Here is a 16,824-nt window from a genome sequence, read left to right on the forward strand (position 1 = left end):
TGTGAGATTAAACTAATTACTAATTATATAATTGGCCTTTTTGATAATAGTAAAGCAAATCATTACAAAATAAATAGTTTCCGTGTTTTACTGTCAAACTACTTTAAAGTTGAAAGCATTTTTTTTTTAACTCATTGTACAAAAGTAAAAACTGAAGTATTTCTTATATATATATATCCTATTAGAACTGCCAAGAGAATAAAATAAGCATGGTTAATCGATTAGTCTAGAAAACAAAAATTAAATTCAGAAAATGTGTTAAAAATGAACAAATTAACTGAAATATATATATATATATTTTTTTTTACCAAGAAAATGCTTTTTTAAATAAAATTATTCCGACACCATGTTAATTATTTTGCTATGACTGTCACACACATTGAATCTCCATTATTGTGCATAACCGGGTTCACCAAGCACATTTATAAAGACTATGTTGAAATAAAATAATTCTGAAATTGTTATGATGCCAAAACTATGGAAGCCTGTTTCCGCCACTTATTAAAAAATTAAAAAAGGTAACTGTGACTTTTTATCTCATAATTCTGACTTATTTCTCACAATTGTGAGTTTACATCTAGAAATGTTCTGAATTTTGAGAAATAAACATGCAACTGCAAGTCATAAAGTCAGAATTGCGAGATATAAACTGGCAAATTGAGAAAAAAAGATTTAAAAAAAAATTTGATATTTAAACTGCAATTCTTAGAAAGTAAGTCAGAATTGCATGATATGAAAGTTGCTGAGAAATAAACTCAGAATTGTGAGATATAAACTTTTATATCTAAGAACAATTCTAAGAACATATCAGTTTTTTTCCCCCATCAGAATTGAAAAAAAAAAAAAATTCAGATTTGCAAGATATAAAATCAGAATTATATCAAAGTCAGGATCATAAGATAAAAACTAACAATTCACTTTTTTTTTAATTCAGTGGTGGAAATGGGCTTCCGTAAAAAACGTTGTGCTCTTAACTGCCCAAAAACGTAGCCTGCCATAAGGAACAACACTGTGTGCTACACCAATATGCAGAGGTTAGCTAATCAAAACTGCGGCAATTTACATAACAGGCACTGTTGCAAACCTCTTAATAAAAGGGTGGAACACAGTCAAGTAAAGCTAAATTACTAAACTACCACAAGAAACCTAAATGTATAGAATTCAGTAATTCATAAAACTATATCCCCTTTAAATAAGCCCTCCAGTCCATGTCTGAAATTCAATTGTAGAACACCAATACAGTTGCTATTAATTTAGATGTCTCTGGCAGTAGGTTGCCGCCTGAGGGGAGTGATTCTTGTAGGAGGCAGGATGTGATATGTAAGCACAGGATGTAGCTGTCCTTACATGACTGTGAGGAACAGTAGAGCGGGGGGAAGGGGTCAGGGACAGGGCAGCCATGCGGTGGTATTACCCCGTCTGTCACGGCTGACCAGCGACGACAGTGACAGTGAATTAATAAAAAATGAAGAATAGACCCCTATAGTAGCCTCTGGCAGGAAACAATATTATCTTGGCTAGAAAGGAAAACAAACAGGAAGGGAACAGAATGGAGACTCTTACAGAGTACGCCAGCTCACCTGAAAGCCTCAATGATGTAAGAGGTGACAGCCGCTCCGCCTTCATGTGCGTTCGGTTGCCAGGTCAGGGTCACGCTGTTACGGCTCACATCAGTTACTACAGGCTTCTGGGGGGGACCGGGCAGCTGGTAGGGCTCTGAAACCGGGGGTACAGAGAGACCGCCACTCTCTGTAAAGATAAGGTCAGAATATAAGCATGCCGTCTTCATACTGGTTCAAGTTATCATTCTGTAAGCTATGGTTCTGTTTGCAGAATATATCAGAAAACTCTCGCTGTTTCCATGTTAGTCTAGATTTATAGGACATTATAACAGAAGTCAATATTGAACAGGACAAATCTGATCTTAGGTCAGCACTACTCTAGTAAATGGATGCATGTATCTACTGAGCAAACTTGCGATGGAAGCGGCTCCCTCAGTTTGAAGATGATATGATGCAGTTTGTCAAGGATAAGGACACATAAAGGTGATGATGGAGCACTTGTGTGTGTGTGTGTTTTTTTTTACCTTTTACTGTGAGTACACCACTCCAGCTCGTCTCTCCACTCAAACTGGAGGCAACACAGGTGTAGGCCCCGGAGTCCGTTTCCTAGCAACAGCAGGCTCAGGGTCAGCATTTGTATGGATCGACTCAAGCACAATGCATTGCCTCACTCTGCTCAGAGCAGCGTGAAAATCTTGACAAATGAGCACAAATTCCTCGAAATTGCCTATTATTTCGCAGTAATACAGGATCAACAGTTATTTTTTCCTATTACTATTGAAGTAAGAGACAGGAAGAAAATAATGTGCTGTTGTGAAACCCAGTGAGCTCGTATGTTGGCATATTTTTTACAGCATCATAGGAATGCACCTAACACAGAGGCAAAATAATTACTTCTATAACAGGCAAACTATAAACAGCATCTTTCACAAAGAATGAAGCCCCACAGTGCATTGCGACACGTGCATAAAAAATACACTCGAGACGGTGGACGGGTTGAGAAATTCATTCAATACTGAAAAGTATGTAAGAAATAGTTCAATCTAATTATAGTACAGTGTTTCATTCAATATTTGTGTTCATAATGTATTTATATGCTTAGAGTAGCACATAATTAGTTTGAAACATGCTAACAGCAAATTCCATTGAAATCAATTGTCAGTTTAATAGTTGAACCCCATTATTACCACACTAATATATACTACCATTTATAAAATCTGTTTTTTAAATATATTTAAATAATATTTTTTCTATTTTAATATATCTTAAATGTAATTTATTTTCATCATCCATGACTCCAGGCTTTTCTTCCAGTGTCACATGATCTTTCGGAAATATTTCTAATATGCTGATCTGGTGCTTAAGAAACATTTCTTATTATCAATGTTGAAAACATTTGTGTTTTGTGGAAACATTACACATGTTTTCAGAATTCTTTGATGAATAGACAGTTCAAAAGAACAGCATTTATTTGAAATAGAAACTTTAGAAATGTCTTTATTGTGACCTTTTATCAATGTAATGTATTAAAATTACATTTAAAAAAGAAATCTTACTGACTTCTAACTTTTGAATGGTAGTGTATGCAATTAACATTAAACAGAAATCAATACGCAACTGTGTAACCCATTAAACACTTTAAAACAGCACACCACACTGTACAGTTTAATCAAAGGAATCCATCAGATTTGAGATTGTTTTCATACTAGTGTCTTCGTAAGTTTAAAAAGCTTTCCATTGAGGGAACCCAAGTGAATTTTCATCTGTCAGTTTGATTTAACATATTTGTGTCTATCATCTGAATTAGCATGGGTGTACTGAATGTGCAGAAAGAAAAAGGAAATACAAAGACAATCTGGTGAGCGGTGGGGAGGGCGAAGGGCATTAAATTTTTACCACTGGGCCAAGGGGAGAAGTCAGGCAGAAATCGCTTACGACAGTGAGAGATGTAGTAAAGCTTTTCTCTTTCTCTCTCTCCATGACAGCGATCTAATAGTGCTGACAGCTCAGAGGCACCAATGACACGTCTGAGGACGCACACATACATCCACACACCATGACCTCGAATTGCTGTCGGTTACTTGTGATGTGTCCGTTTCATCTTAATCTCATTTCTACATAGCATGATGCATGTTAGCAAGCATTAATTAAACAGCAGCTGACGTAAACAGCAGATATTAGTAGAAAAGCCCGAAAAAGTCTTGTCTGAAACTGAACCCATGTACTGAAGAGTAGCTTTATATCCCCAGGCAGTACAGGAGTGTGTTGTTGAGAGTGTTATTTTGGTCACCTATAAATCTCTCTTGGGAAGAGGAGAAGAGGAAACACAAGGTGTAGAAACAGTTTTCTCTGTGACCTCTTACTCTTTTAGTGGATAACCTCATTGGTTAGACCTCTGCTGTGCTGGCTAGTCATTGGTGGAAAACTGGAAGAGCTCAAAGAGGTAAGCAACTGGGCATCGACTGATTAATCATAGATGGCAGCTCTGGGCTCAGCCCTAAACACACACTTAAAAATGCATGAGTGGAAAAGGAAATAGGGAGATAAATATTTAGATAATATGCATCCGCTTCCTCTACTTATTTAAAGGGATAGCTCAATTTTTAGTTAAACTTCTGACATCGTTTACTCTCCCCCATGTCATTCCAAACCAGAATGACTTTCGTTCTTCTGTGGAGCACAAAATATGATATTTTGAAGAACGTGCTGGTCGCTCTTTTCTGTGCAATTACTATGATTTGGAACTGAGGCTTTCAAGTTCAAAAAGAACTCAAAAGAACCATGAATTGTGTTATATTTCAAGTCACACAACAGACTGAAATAAGTTGCCTGATCATTTTTCTCTGAAGTGGGCACTTCAATCAGTTCTTTGAGTCAGTTCAACTAGAGAACCAGATTTGTGAAAGATTCTTTTGAGACAGATCTTTGAATGAATAGGATGATTCAATATAAGTTGATTCAATTACACATTTTGTGAATTGTGAACTAAATGATTTGATTCATTGAAAAGATTTGAGTCAAAATAATTATCTGTCATGTATTAGACACCACTATAAAGGTGACAAGAGCAAATTTGAACTAAAATCCAAATGTATTCAAATGTTTTAGAACAAAGTTGATATAAATATATAAATATTTGATGATGAACTAAAACCTAAACCTTACTGGAAAAAAGTTAAAGAACTAAAATGACTGAACTACAACTGCAATAAAAATCAGTTAAAATAATAAATACATTTTGTAAAAAATAAAAAATTATAAAATTACTGAAATAAAATTAAAGTAAAAACTGAAGAAAAAAGAACCCCTAAACACATCAAATCTAATTAAATCTAATCCATCCATCCATCCATCTTCTACCGCTTATCCGGGGCCGGGTCGCGGGGGCAGCAGTCTAAGCAGAGAACCCCAGACTTCCCTCTCCCTAGACACTTCCTCCAGCTCTTCTGGGGGGACACCAAGGCGTTCCCAGGCCAGCCGGGAGACATAGTCTCTCCAGCGTGTCCTAGGTCTCCCCCGGGGTCTCCTCCCAGTGGGATGTGCCCGGAACACCTTCCCGGGAAGGCGTCCAGGAGGCATCCGGAACAGATGCCCGAGCCACCTCAGCTGACCCCTCTCGATGTGGAGGAGCAGCGGCTCTACTCTGAGCTCCTCCCGGGTGACTGAGCTTCTCACCCTATCTCTAAGGGATCGCCCAGCCACCCTGCGGAGAAAGCACATTTCGGCCGCCTGTATCCGGGATCTTGTCCTTTCGGTCATGACCCAAAGCTCATGACCATAGGTGAGAGTAGGAACGTAGATTGACCGGTAAATCGAGAGCTTCGCCTTGCGGCTCAGCTCTTTCTTCACCACGACAGACCGGTACATCGACCGCATTACTGCAGAAGCTGCACCGATCCGTCTGTCAATCTCCCGTTCCATCCTTCCCTCACTCGTGAACAAGACCCCAAGATACTTAAACTCCTCCACTTGAGGCAGGAATTCTCCACCAACCTGAAGTGGGCAAGCCACCCTTTTCCGACTGAGGACCATGGCCTCGGATTTGGAGGTGCTGATTCTCATCCCAGCCGCTTCACACTCGGCTGCAAACCGTCCCAGTGCATGCTGAAGGTCCTGGCCTGATGAGGCCAACACGACAACATCATCCGCAAAGAGCAGAGACGAAATCGTGTTGTCACCAAACCTGACCCCCTCCGGCCCCTGGCTGCGCCTAGAAATTCTGTCCATAGAAATCATGAACAGAACCGGCGACAAAGGGCAGCCCTGCCGGAGTCCAACACGCACCGGAAACAAGTCTGACTTACAGCTGGCAATACGAACCAAGCTCCTGCTCCGTTCGTACAGACTAAGAGACGGGTCAGACTAAGAGCGGTTCAAAACCCCTTATGAGAAGGAACAATCAAAGGACCGTGACGTCGCCCGGTATGGCGCAGCCGGGGCCCCACCCTGGAGCCAGGCCCGGGGTTGGGGCTCGTATGCGAGCGCCTGGTGGCCGGGCCTCCCCCCACGGGGTCCGGCCGGGCTCAGCCCGAAGGAGCGACGTGGGGCCGCCTTCCCGTGGGCTCACCACCTACAGGAGGGACCGTAAGGGGCCGGTGCTTAGACAATCGGGTGGCAGTCGAAGGCGGGGGCCTCGACAGCCCGATCCCTGGACACGGAAACTAGCTCTAGGGACGTGGAACGTCACCTCACTGGCGGGGAAGGAGCCCGAGATTGTGCGTGAGGTAGAGAGGTTCCGACTAGCGATAGTCGGACTCACCTCTACGCACAGCTTGGGCTCTGGTACCACACTCCTCGAGAGAGGATGGACTCTTCACCACTCTGGAGTTGCCCAAGGTGAGAGGCGGCGGGCTGGTGTGGGTTTGCTTATAGCCCCCCAGCTCAGCTGCCATGTGTTGGAGTTTACCCCGGTGAACGAGAGGGTCGCTTCCCTGCGCCTTCGGGTCGGGGATAGGTCTCTCACTGTCGTTTGTGCCTACGGGCCGAACGGCAATGCAGAGTACCCAGCCTTCTTGGAGTCTCTGGGAGGGGTGCTGGAAAGTGCTTCGACTGGGGACTCCGTCGTTTTACTGGGGGACTTCAACGCCCACGTGGGCAACGACAGTGACACCTGGAGGGGCGTGATTGGGAGGAACGGCCCCCCTGATCTGAACCCGAGCGGTGTTCAGTTATTGGACTTCTGTGCTAGTTACAGCTTGTCCATAACGAACACCATGTTCAAGCATAAGGGTGTCCATCAGTACACGTGGCACCAGGACACCCTAGGCCGTAGGTCGATGATTGACTTTGTGGTCGTTTCATCCGACCTCCGGCCGTATGTCTTGGACACTCGGGTGAAGAGAGGGGCGGAGCTGTCAACCGATCACCACCTGGTGGTGAGTTGGATCCGATGGCGGGGGAGGAAGCTGGACAGACTCGGCAGACCCAAACGTACTGTGAGGGTCTGCTGGGAACGTTTGGCCGAGTCTCCTGTCAGAGAGATCTTCAACTCCCACCTCCGGCAGAGCTTCGACCGGATCCCGAGGGAGGCTGGAGATATTGAGTCCGAGTGGACCATGTTCTCCACCTCCATTGTCGAAGCGGCCGCTCGGAGCTGTGGCCGTAAGGTTTCCGGTGCCTGTCGAGGCGGCAATCCCCGAACCCGGTGGTGGACACCGGAAGTAAGGGATGCCGTCAAGCTGAAGAAGGAGTCCTATCGGGCCTGGTTGGCTTGTGGGACTCCAGAGGCAGCTGACAGGTACCGGCAGGCCAAGCGGACTACAGCCCGGGTGGTTGTGGAGGCAAAAACTCGGGCCTGGGAGGAGTTCGGTGAGGCCATGGAGAAGGACTATCGGTCAGCCTCGAAGAGATTCTGGCAAACCGTCCGGCGCCTCAGGAGAGGGAAGCAGTGCCCTACCAACGCTGTTTACAGTAGAGGTGGGGAGCTGTTGACCTCAACTGGGGATGTCGTTGGACGGTGGAAGGAATACTTCGAGGATCTCCTCAATCCCGCTGTCACGTCTTCCATTGAGGAAGCAGAGGCTGAGGGCTCAGATGTGGACTCGTCCATAACCCAAGCTGAAGTCACCGAGGTAGTCAAGAAACTCCTCGGTGGCAAGGCACCGGGGGTGGATGAGATCCGCCCTGAGTACCTCAAGTCTCTGGATGTTGTGGGGCTGTCTTGGCTGACACGCCTCTGCAGCATCGCGTGGCAGTCGGGGACGGTGCCTCTGGGATGGCAGACCGGGGTGGTGGTCCCTCTTTTTAAGAAGGGGGACCGGAGGGTGTGTTCCAACTACAGGGGGATCACACTTCTCAGCCTCCCTGGGAAAGTCTATGCCAGGGTACTGGAGAGGAGAATCCGGCCGATAGTAGAACCTCGGATTCAGGAGGAACAGTGTGGTTTTCGTCCAGGCCGTGGAACACTGGACCAGCTCTATACCCTCTACAGGGTGCTGGAGGGTTCATGGGAGTATGCCCAACCAGTCCACATGTGCTTTGTGGATTTGGAGAAGGCATTCGACTGTGTCCCTCGCGGCGGCCTTTGGAGGGTTCTCCGGGAGTATGGGGTCCGGGGCCCTTTGATAAGGGCTATCCGGTCCCTGTACGAACGGTCCCTGTTAGTCTTTATATTAAATCTAATATAAAATATTAATAAATACTAAATAGCATATAAATAATATACATAAAAAAACACTGGCCTGTTCCTCAGACAAAGCTATCATATGGGTTCAGAAGTCTTGAAATATTGTGCAAAAGTAATATGATATGCTTTTGCTTTTGTCATTTTAGAGCTTGACAGTCCCATCCTCATTGACTTTTCATTATACTAAAAATACTGGCCCAGAATACTCTTAAAAAAAAAAAATCTCCTTTTACAATAAAAAAGAGAGGTTTGGAACAATGTGCAGAAGAATAAATAATGACCGAATTTTGGGGTGAACTATTCCAAGCTATTAATTTTTCTCTGTCGAACAGAAACACACTCATTCTTTTTCACATTTCTTTTCCCTCACTCCCCTGGCACAGTCAAGAGCCGACAGTTTCTGGCGATTCTCCCGGTATAGTGGCACCTTTTCACAGCGCTCTGCCTTACTCTCTCCCTTCCCTCACACACTCGCATGCTACCATCTGTGCAAACCCCAGTCTCCGTGCCCCCTTGTGCTCTCCCATCATGCCGGGGTAATCGTGGACTAAAGGGGGCCAACAAAGGCACCAGACCAGACAGGACAGGGCCAACACCAGAGCCAAAGATGCCCATCTGAACAAAGCATGCAACATTTAACAAGCCAAATAAACACAACTCAACACAAAAGCTTAAATTCTCACTGATAAATGAGGATGCTACTTAAATTCACACAAAATTTTGCCGTGAGCTGTCTGTAAAGACACTGCACTGATTATCAAGGACACGTTTAATGTGATGCAAACATTGCAGAGGGTACAAGGTTGCTGAGAGTAGCACATAAAGATTGCTAGCCTCCCCACCTTTCTATATCCCAGAATGAGCATTTAATTAAGGCATGAGTGACTGTTAATCATTCCCGGGCACAATCAATTAACACATCGGTCTGTTCACGGCAGTGCCACGACCTCAGGTGAAACCTGCAATCGCACACACCCCAGAGGCCTTGAGGAATGGATTTCATTAGGCTAACACTAACGACGGCACACACTCCCATTACAATCATAATTACCGGTTTTATCGCCGTGCACAACTCTTGCATGAGCGGCTGGGTCACCCGAAACCATCTACGGAGCAAGTATTAAAATCGATCTGCTAATTAAGACTGCCTGTTTGCTGTAAACTCGATTGTGCGTTTTATACCCCCGCCATTGATCGGATAGAGGCAGTGACATTTTACAAAAATCGTCTGTGTCTAAACGTCACATCAGTGTGTCTGAAAATGCATGACAAGTGAAATATGCTCATATGGAATATTGCATGATAGCATATGGCGTCTGTCAACGAAAAGAGATGCCTGTGATGGGACATGCACTGAAGAGGGCTCGATTTGGGGAAAAAATATATATGTTAATATCCCCCTTATTTTACAAAATAAAAGCCATAGATGCTAAAAAACAGACCCTCGTGAGCACACTTGAACACTATCTTGACTGAAGTACCTGCAGGGCTGTGATTTGTAAAGTGCCGTTTTCCATTAGGCTAATGCGCTCGTCGTTGCCCAGGATTCTCTGGCCATCGCGCTCCCATTGGATGCTCGGAAGAGGGTTGCCCATTACGTGGCACTGCAATTGGGCCATAGTGCCCGGTGCGAGTGTCTGGTTGGCTGGTCCTTGGCGGATGATGGGAGGGATCCGGTCGGATGGGGCTAAAGGTGAAGAGAATAAGAGACACGTGGGCTACAAGAACCATATTTACATGTAACACCTCCATATCATCCACCTCATTCAAATTATGCACAAGAGATTGTTGAAAAAGACTGTGAATTATGCTAATTGAGATTTTGAGAGTAGCATGATGATAAAATACAATATCATCATGCAATATGGCATATAATGACAAAAACAAATACAATTACTAAAAAAAGTATCAATTGTCCAGTGCTAAATTAATCTGTGCACTGAAACATTCTGCAGAAGGTAAAAGTAAATGGGGAATAAAATAACTGAATTTAACTGGCTATTTGTTTCGTACTCTTACAGCCTGCCAAACAAAAAATATCAGTAATTCATTGATTTTAATCAGATCAATGACACAGGACACTGGATGTAATTGATTTGTGGTACAACTATAAACTCTTTTTGAAATGAATGTATAATGTTATTGAATAGTGAAACTAAGCCAAATGCACTTTAACACTTTTAGCAGACTGTGTTGTGTTATAATAAAATTATTCTGCGCTTTTAAGCTTGCTGTACAACATTTATGGGTCAATAACTGGTAAAGATGAATGCACTCTAAAGCTGCATGGTATTAAATACACAAAATTTCCTCAAGAAGATTATGTAGTTTTTATGAAATCATCAGTGGATGTGGGATTACACATTGCTACTTGAGAGCTCAGAAATACGATCATTTACATAAGATAATTTCCACTATCTTAGCATATTTATGTGACCATGTACATATACCTCTTACAGCACTGAGTGAAAAAAATGGCATTTTACTGCACTTTTCTACACAAGTGAAGGTGAATTTTTCCAAGTTCAAAGGTACGCAGCAATATAGATTGTAAAATGCATGATGATACATTTCAACACAGCACTCTAGAATAATTACAGTAGCCTGTGTTCTACTACAATTTATTTTTCCATTTCCTCTCGTTCAGCTACATCTCTTTCTATAGACCAATGTGATGGCTTAACACGGCTGTGTTTCCATGAATGATTTATTATTTGTTTGACTAGAGCTGCAAAACCTACTGTCTATTGACCAAAGCAAGGAGAAAAGTCCATAGATAAATAATTGACAATTCACTTTTTGACAATTCGGTTACTTTAGCATTCTCATTTGAAAAAAACAAGGACCTGGGAAAGGCAACCTGCATCTCTGACATTTTCCCTCCACAGCGGTAAGAAAAGAAAAGACCATAAGGTCAGAAAGACGACGAGGGCTGTATCGCTCAAACAAAACCGAGTTTTGTTTCTACATGATGTGAAATTCATAGGCACGAGAACCATCCTTGGGTGCAGTGACCCTGTGCTGCACATACATATGTCCTTCCATTTCAACATGTCTCAGGTAAGTACATTACAGCAAACATCAGTCAGATGATGCCAACATGCCAGGGACGTCGTCTTTAGAGGCCATAGCAGGCACAGGGGTTTCTGGGAAATGCTTTTATATTTTATAAGCCTGATTTTTTTTTAGCAAACCTACAGCAGACTGTGCAGATATTGGAGTCTTGGCGAAGGTTTTTCATGTGATGTGCCTAGACTCAGTTTGGTACACACGCACAGACCTGGAGTACACATAAACAGTTTATCCTGTTACCGGGGAGCATGAAGGAGGGAGCATATGTTCCTGAGGTTATTTGCATAGCTCAATTGTGCCCTGTCCTTTCTGATTACGTCTCCAGAGCTTCCTGCTGTTCTCTCATTTGCAGAAGCAGAAATTTTAATTTGGGGCAGCTTTGAAGACTTTTTAATTTATTTTGGTTTAGTGCAAAAAGGCTACGGCGGGGCGAAGAGGCAATTTGTTCAAACACAAACAAAAATATTACTCAAATCTTTGTGATAAGGCCTCACACAAGCAATTCAATTTCATGTACAGTTCTGGACCTTTAATGTAGTTAAATTGATATTAAAATATCAATAAAAACCAAACGCTGGTGTTTGATGGAGCTGGTGGGGTGTATGAAAGGGCAACTGTATGTGTGTGTGTGTGTCCAAAGGTAGTTTGAAATATTTACTCACTGCTTTCCACCTCCAGCAGGGCTTTGGTCAAGATGCTGCCTGCCACACTGATGGCCTGGCAGATGTAGTACCCAGAATCCTCGCTGTGCACATCTGTAATGGTCAGCTCTCCACTTAACGACACAGAAAAGCGGCCTGACTGTGAAGGTGGCTGACTGGGAAACAGCAGGACCTGTTCAAACCACGCAAACACTGTTAAACGCTATTAAAAGACTAAACATCATAAATCACATTTTAAGTTGATGCTTTTTGTCTATCTAGCTCAGATAACTCAGAAATAGCTTAACTCACAAAAGACCATTATAAACCTATGAATTGCTTTCTTTTTTCCCAAAAAATAATCACAGTTCCACCAAAATCTAAAATGATTTAAAAAGCAGATGAATCCCCAGCACACATCAGCAGTGACAGGGAGTGTTACTTTTAAAAGTAATTTATTACAATATTGTGTTACTCCCTAAAAAAGTAACTAAGTAACTATTTATGGAAAGTAATGTGTTACGTTACTTTTGAGATACTTTTTGAATCTGGGCAGGGCTTGATTGATTGTTTTTTTAATATAAAAAGTTCTTCTTTTGTAAAAGAAGTAACAAACAAATGTAAAAGCCCTTTCACACCAAAAGTGATTTGAAAACGTGTCTGTACAGCAGAGGGCGCAGCTCAAACAAATTGCACGAAGAATATGACGGAGGAGAAGAACATTCAACACTATTAAACAATAACAAAAATGAATCCCAAATCTGACATTTTTGTTTATTAGTATGGTTGAATTGGATCATGGAAGGTCAGTAGCAAAGAAATTGGTTAATAAAATGTTATTAAATTGGTTAATTTAACATTTAATTATTGCAGGTTTGAATAATATTCTTTCTGGGTTTGCAATCGTCTGTTTTTATTCATTTTGAGGAATACTGAATCGGTTTTTGGTAGGGGTGCACCGATCAAGATCGGCCGATCGTTATGCGCAAATCCACGTTCATCATCAGCGTTTATTTGCGCAACTAGTCAGTTAACAACGGCTCTGTGTAGTAACAATTGCTCTATGTGAAATGACGAAACCTGAGGGAATTTACCGCTGATTAGAGAACCGGCTTTACTGACGAGATGCGCATTAACAATTGTCCAATCTCGATCGGTGCACCCCTAGTTTTTGTGCAGTGAGATGAATAAATGCATGTTCATATTTCATCTAGAACTACACTATTATCATGTTCACACACCACGCTTCTGCACTTACCCCCGATTTCTCTCAACATGGCAACATGAGAGCAGTCAGTCAAGTCATGGTCAACAATGTAACTGGCATTACGTATTTGAAAAATTAACTCCAATATATCCTTCTAAATGAAAAAGTGACTTTTTTTAGTGACTTAAAATAATCTGATTACTTAACTCACGTTACTTAATGTGTCAACCCCAACACCGGACATCAGTAAAACTCTATATTAATGCATCAACTATAAACAGGCAAGATAATGACTATTATAATTAATAGAAGTACAGTTAATTGATATTAGTGTATATTAATAATACAAGTTATTAAAATGTTTAATTTATCATCATATAAAATATTATAAACCAATATGCATTTACTTATCAAATAAGCATTATATTGCTGTTATCTTATAAAAACAATAACACATTATAGACTATGTGCAAACATGTTTTTACCATGTTCAACCCCCTTAATCACAATAAAATAATTTTAACATGCAGCCTCTTGTGGCATTTTGCTTTTTCAGTTAATGCATGTTGCATTACTGTTCGTGACTGATATAAATTACAAATACTGTATATTTAAAAAAGATATGGGATGAACGGTCTGCTGATATCATTTATGATTCATCACAATGACTTTGACATGCTTGATTTCCATTTACATCTATAGAACATTGCTGTGCATTCATTGTGATACTTGGGTATAAATTTGGCTGACCGCTGAGATTCACGGCCGAACAATAGCTGCGTTATCTCATCTGGTGTTTTAGAGAGGGGGGGTTAAGAAAAATGGCAGATACACAAAAGACAAGGCGGAAGGATTTTAAGGCGTCTTCCTCCTTTAGCATGAGGCTGCAACACTGGCAGCTGCCCTATTGTTCCTATTTGGCCGTGTGTGTGTCACTTATTCATTTTTGGGGATAATCCAGTGACCTGCTCACCCCAGCCCTCTGGCTCAGACCGGACTCACCCTCATCCTCAGTTCTGTTCTATATCTACTGACCTCAAAGATCGGCCACACATACACACACAGAAAAAGCAAGAATAGATGAGAGATTAACTGGAGAAGAGTTCATGGCCCGACGTACAGCGAATATTTGATCACCTCTGGTCTATGGCACACTCTGCTCGACAAAAAAAGAAGGATGAAGGGATCTAAGAAAGGATGGAGAGAGGGATATGGGAAATGGCTTCCTTCCTCCAAGTGCTTCTTCCGAGAACAACCAGAGGCTTATATCTTCATTTCTTCTGCTGTACTTTATTAATAGAGACATGAGCGTGTTATCTAGTTGGGCCCAGGGACATGTTCTATCCTCCTCTGACCCAATGAGGAGACATGAACGTGAACAAGCTCCTGCAGAAATCCCAGAGTTCCTTCTACCCCGTATCCAAACTGGCTGCAAGGCATCCTCTCTCTATTTCTTTCTCTTTGTCTCTTTGACTCTGAAACTCCTCGGACTGATAAAAAAAAAAACTGTGTAGTTCTTCTTGCTTCTTATAATCATGAAAACCAAAGGTAAAATGCTCAGCTCAAATTTAATTAAAAACAAGAATTATTTTTAAATACAATTTTTACACTGATTAAGGTCATTAGTTAATAATAATAATAATATGTTAATTTATTAATGTATGAAACACATTACTTGTTTATGATTTTAAACACACACAACACTGATTTGATTTTAGAGAACCAGTTATGCATGATCAGCTGTCAAATACATTACATGTAATGTCACATGTAATCATAAGTTTGCTGTCATGTCAGACACACATTATTACAAGTGACAACACATATGATTCAAAAACAGACGGCAGCACAATTTGTTTTCAGAGCAAAAGTGCTTCTAGAGAAACTCATCCTCCAGGTGAGATCAGCTAGATGATGAAAAATAAATCCATCAGATTCCCAGCTTATATGGGCACTAGACTTGCCTTCCCACTCACAATCTTAGAAGTGTCACTCATAGATCCACAGTGTGCTCACATCTTGCATGATAATACATATCGAGTGAAGAACTTGGTCACTCTGGTCACACATTAAAAATGTACTAGCATTATATAATTAAAAAAATAAGAAAATCGGTAAAAAAATTCAGTTTCATCTTTTACTCTTCAAATCCTTTCAAAACTGTACTTTGTTTTTTACTACCATACTTGGTCACTGCCCTAGAGTTCGACCCTTTCTTTAAGCAAGCACAATGAAAGTATCCGCCACATACCTTGATGTGTTTTGACACTGACACTGACACTGTAAGGGTTCCCTGGCTTGCATCTGTTAGCTGTTTTCTCTTACCTGACTGCCTTCTTTCTGCCAGAACACAGCAGGAGGGGGATTTCCCTTCGTTCCACAAAGAAAGGTGACAGTACGGCCTTGGGCAGAGATCTGATCCCGCGGACGCACCACAATCTGAGGAGGAACTGAAGAGGAGAAAAAAAACTTATGAAGCTGCAGATCCACACACAACAAATCAAGGCCCCTATAAAGTCTATATGAGCTTCTGGAATGTTCTGCAATCTATATACCTCCTCCAAGGTGAGACAATCCTACACAATTCATGTTTAGTCTAAACTTGAGTCTCCCAAGTAGATGAACTGCATGTGTGTTAGTACTGCTGGTGGCATGCAGTAAAGCTGTCATAGCTGATATTGTACATGGTGCCACATTCTGGTACCAGTTCTACACAAGAACATAAGGTTAGTGTAGAGTGTCATTACTATGAAAACAGCACTCTGAGTTATGAATTCTGTTTAAACTGAGTCAAAGGTCATACAGTAACCCTAGCTGGATATATGTAACAAAATCAACACAGACACTTTTACCCATAAACAGTTAGGATTTGCTCTGAAAATCCTGACCAAAACTATTCCACATCATATTTCAGGACTGTTTTGACACAAAGCAGGGCTTTTGAAAACTCAAGTAGGGTTATAACCAAACACATACACATAATAACTGAAGGCAGAGGTTTCAGTTCTGGTCTTTCTGAGCAGAGAGACATGGATATAAAGAGCTTAATTATTATGGAAACCTTTTCTTCTCTGCGCTTGCAGAGTTACTTTAAAGCGCATGATAGCACATCTGATGCAGTGCTGAAGAGCCCTTATCTTGTGGGGGATATGCAGGCATATCAAGAGCAAATATACATTTATATATTAGTAATTTGGCCTCTTTCGCCTAATGTACATTTTCCACTAATGAGTGTCTGGATATAAATGAGGACCTTTCAAACTCCCAAGAGCACCATTGGGTGGCCACTGGGTGCATCTCATCTATCTCTCGGCGGATCCATTCTTCCATCTCGTTCACTTTCTCTCTCTCAATCTCTTTGATGAGACCTTGCTGGCTTTCTTTCTGCCGTGGCTACTTGGATCTTGCCCTTAGTGTGAGTTTGATCAATGGTTCTTTGTGATGGATGCTAATCTGCTGGTCTTATGAAAACATTCTAACATTACAAGGCCTTGAACAGTTTCAATTAGATTTTTTTGTGAATTAAATCACTTAAATCCTGTAAAAATGTATAAAAATTGTAGACATTTTTTAAAACGCTGGTTGAGACTTGGGTAGTTTCATTCTAAATATGTTTTTATTAGGGATGCCCTCAACAAAACATTTTTCTGGTCAACTAATAGTCATTCATTTTAAGCATTAGTCTACTATTAGTCACACTTTTATTAATAACCAAAT

General features: G+C 41.6%; 1 protein-coding gene across 7 annotated transcripts in view; it reads right to left on the reverse strand.

The window, feature by feature from the left end:
* Positions 1-16,824, reverse strand: part of LOC132127794 (roundabout homolog 2-like) — a 135,824-nt gene that overhangs the window by 11,410 nt on the left and 107,590 nt on the right. For 4 of the 7 annotated variants that reach the window (XM_059539905.1, XM_059539904.1, XM_059539900.1 and 1 more), the window contains 5 exons: positions 15,433-15,557; positions 11,922-12,093; positions 9,669-9,874; positions 2,087-2,168; positions 1,581-1,749 (listed from right to left, as the gene is read on the reverse strand). In XM_059539905.1, coding sequence (XP_059395888.1) covers positions 1,581-1,749; positions 2,087-2,168; positions 9,669-9,874; positions 11,922-12,093; positions 15,433-15,557 — 754 coding nt within the window. Of the gene's footprint in view, positions 1-1,580; positions 1,750-2,086; positions 2,169-9,668; positions 9,875-11,921; positions 12,094-15,432; positions 15,577-16,824 lie in introns of all 7 variants that reach the window. The other 3 variants (XM_059539903.1, XM_059539901.1, XM_059539906.1) reach the window with 1 other exon arrangement.

This window comes from Carassius carassius, chromosome 45 (assembly GCF_963082965.1).
Source record: "Carassius carassius chromosome 45, fCarCar2.1, whole genome shotgun sequence".
NCBI classification, from domain to species: Eukaryota; Metazoa; Chordata; class Actinopteri; order Cypriniformes; family Cyprinidae; genus Carassius; species Carassius carassius.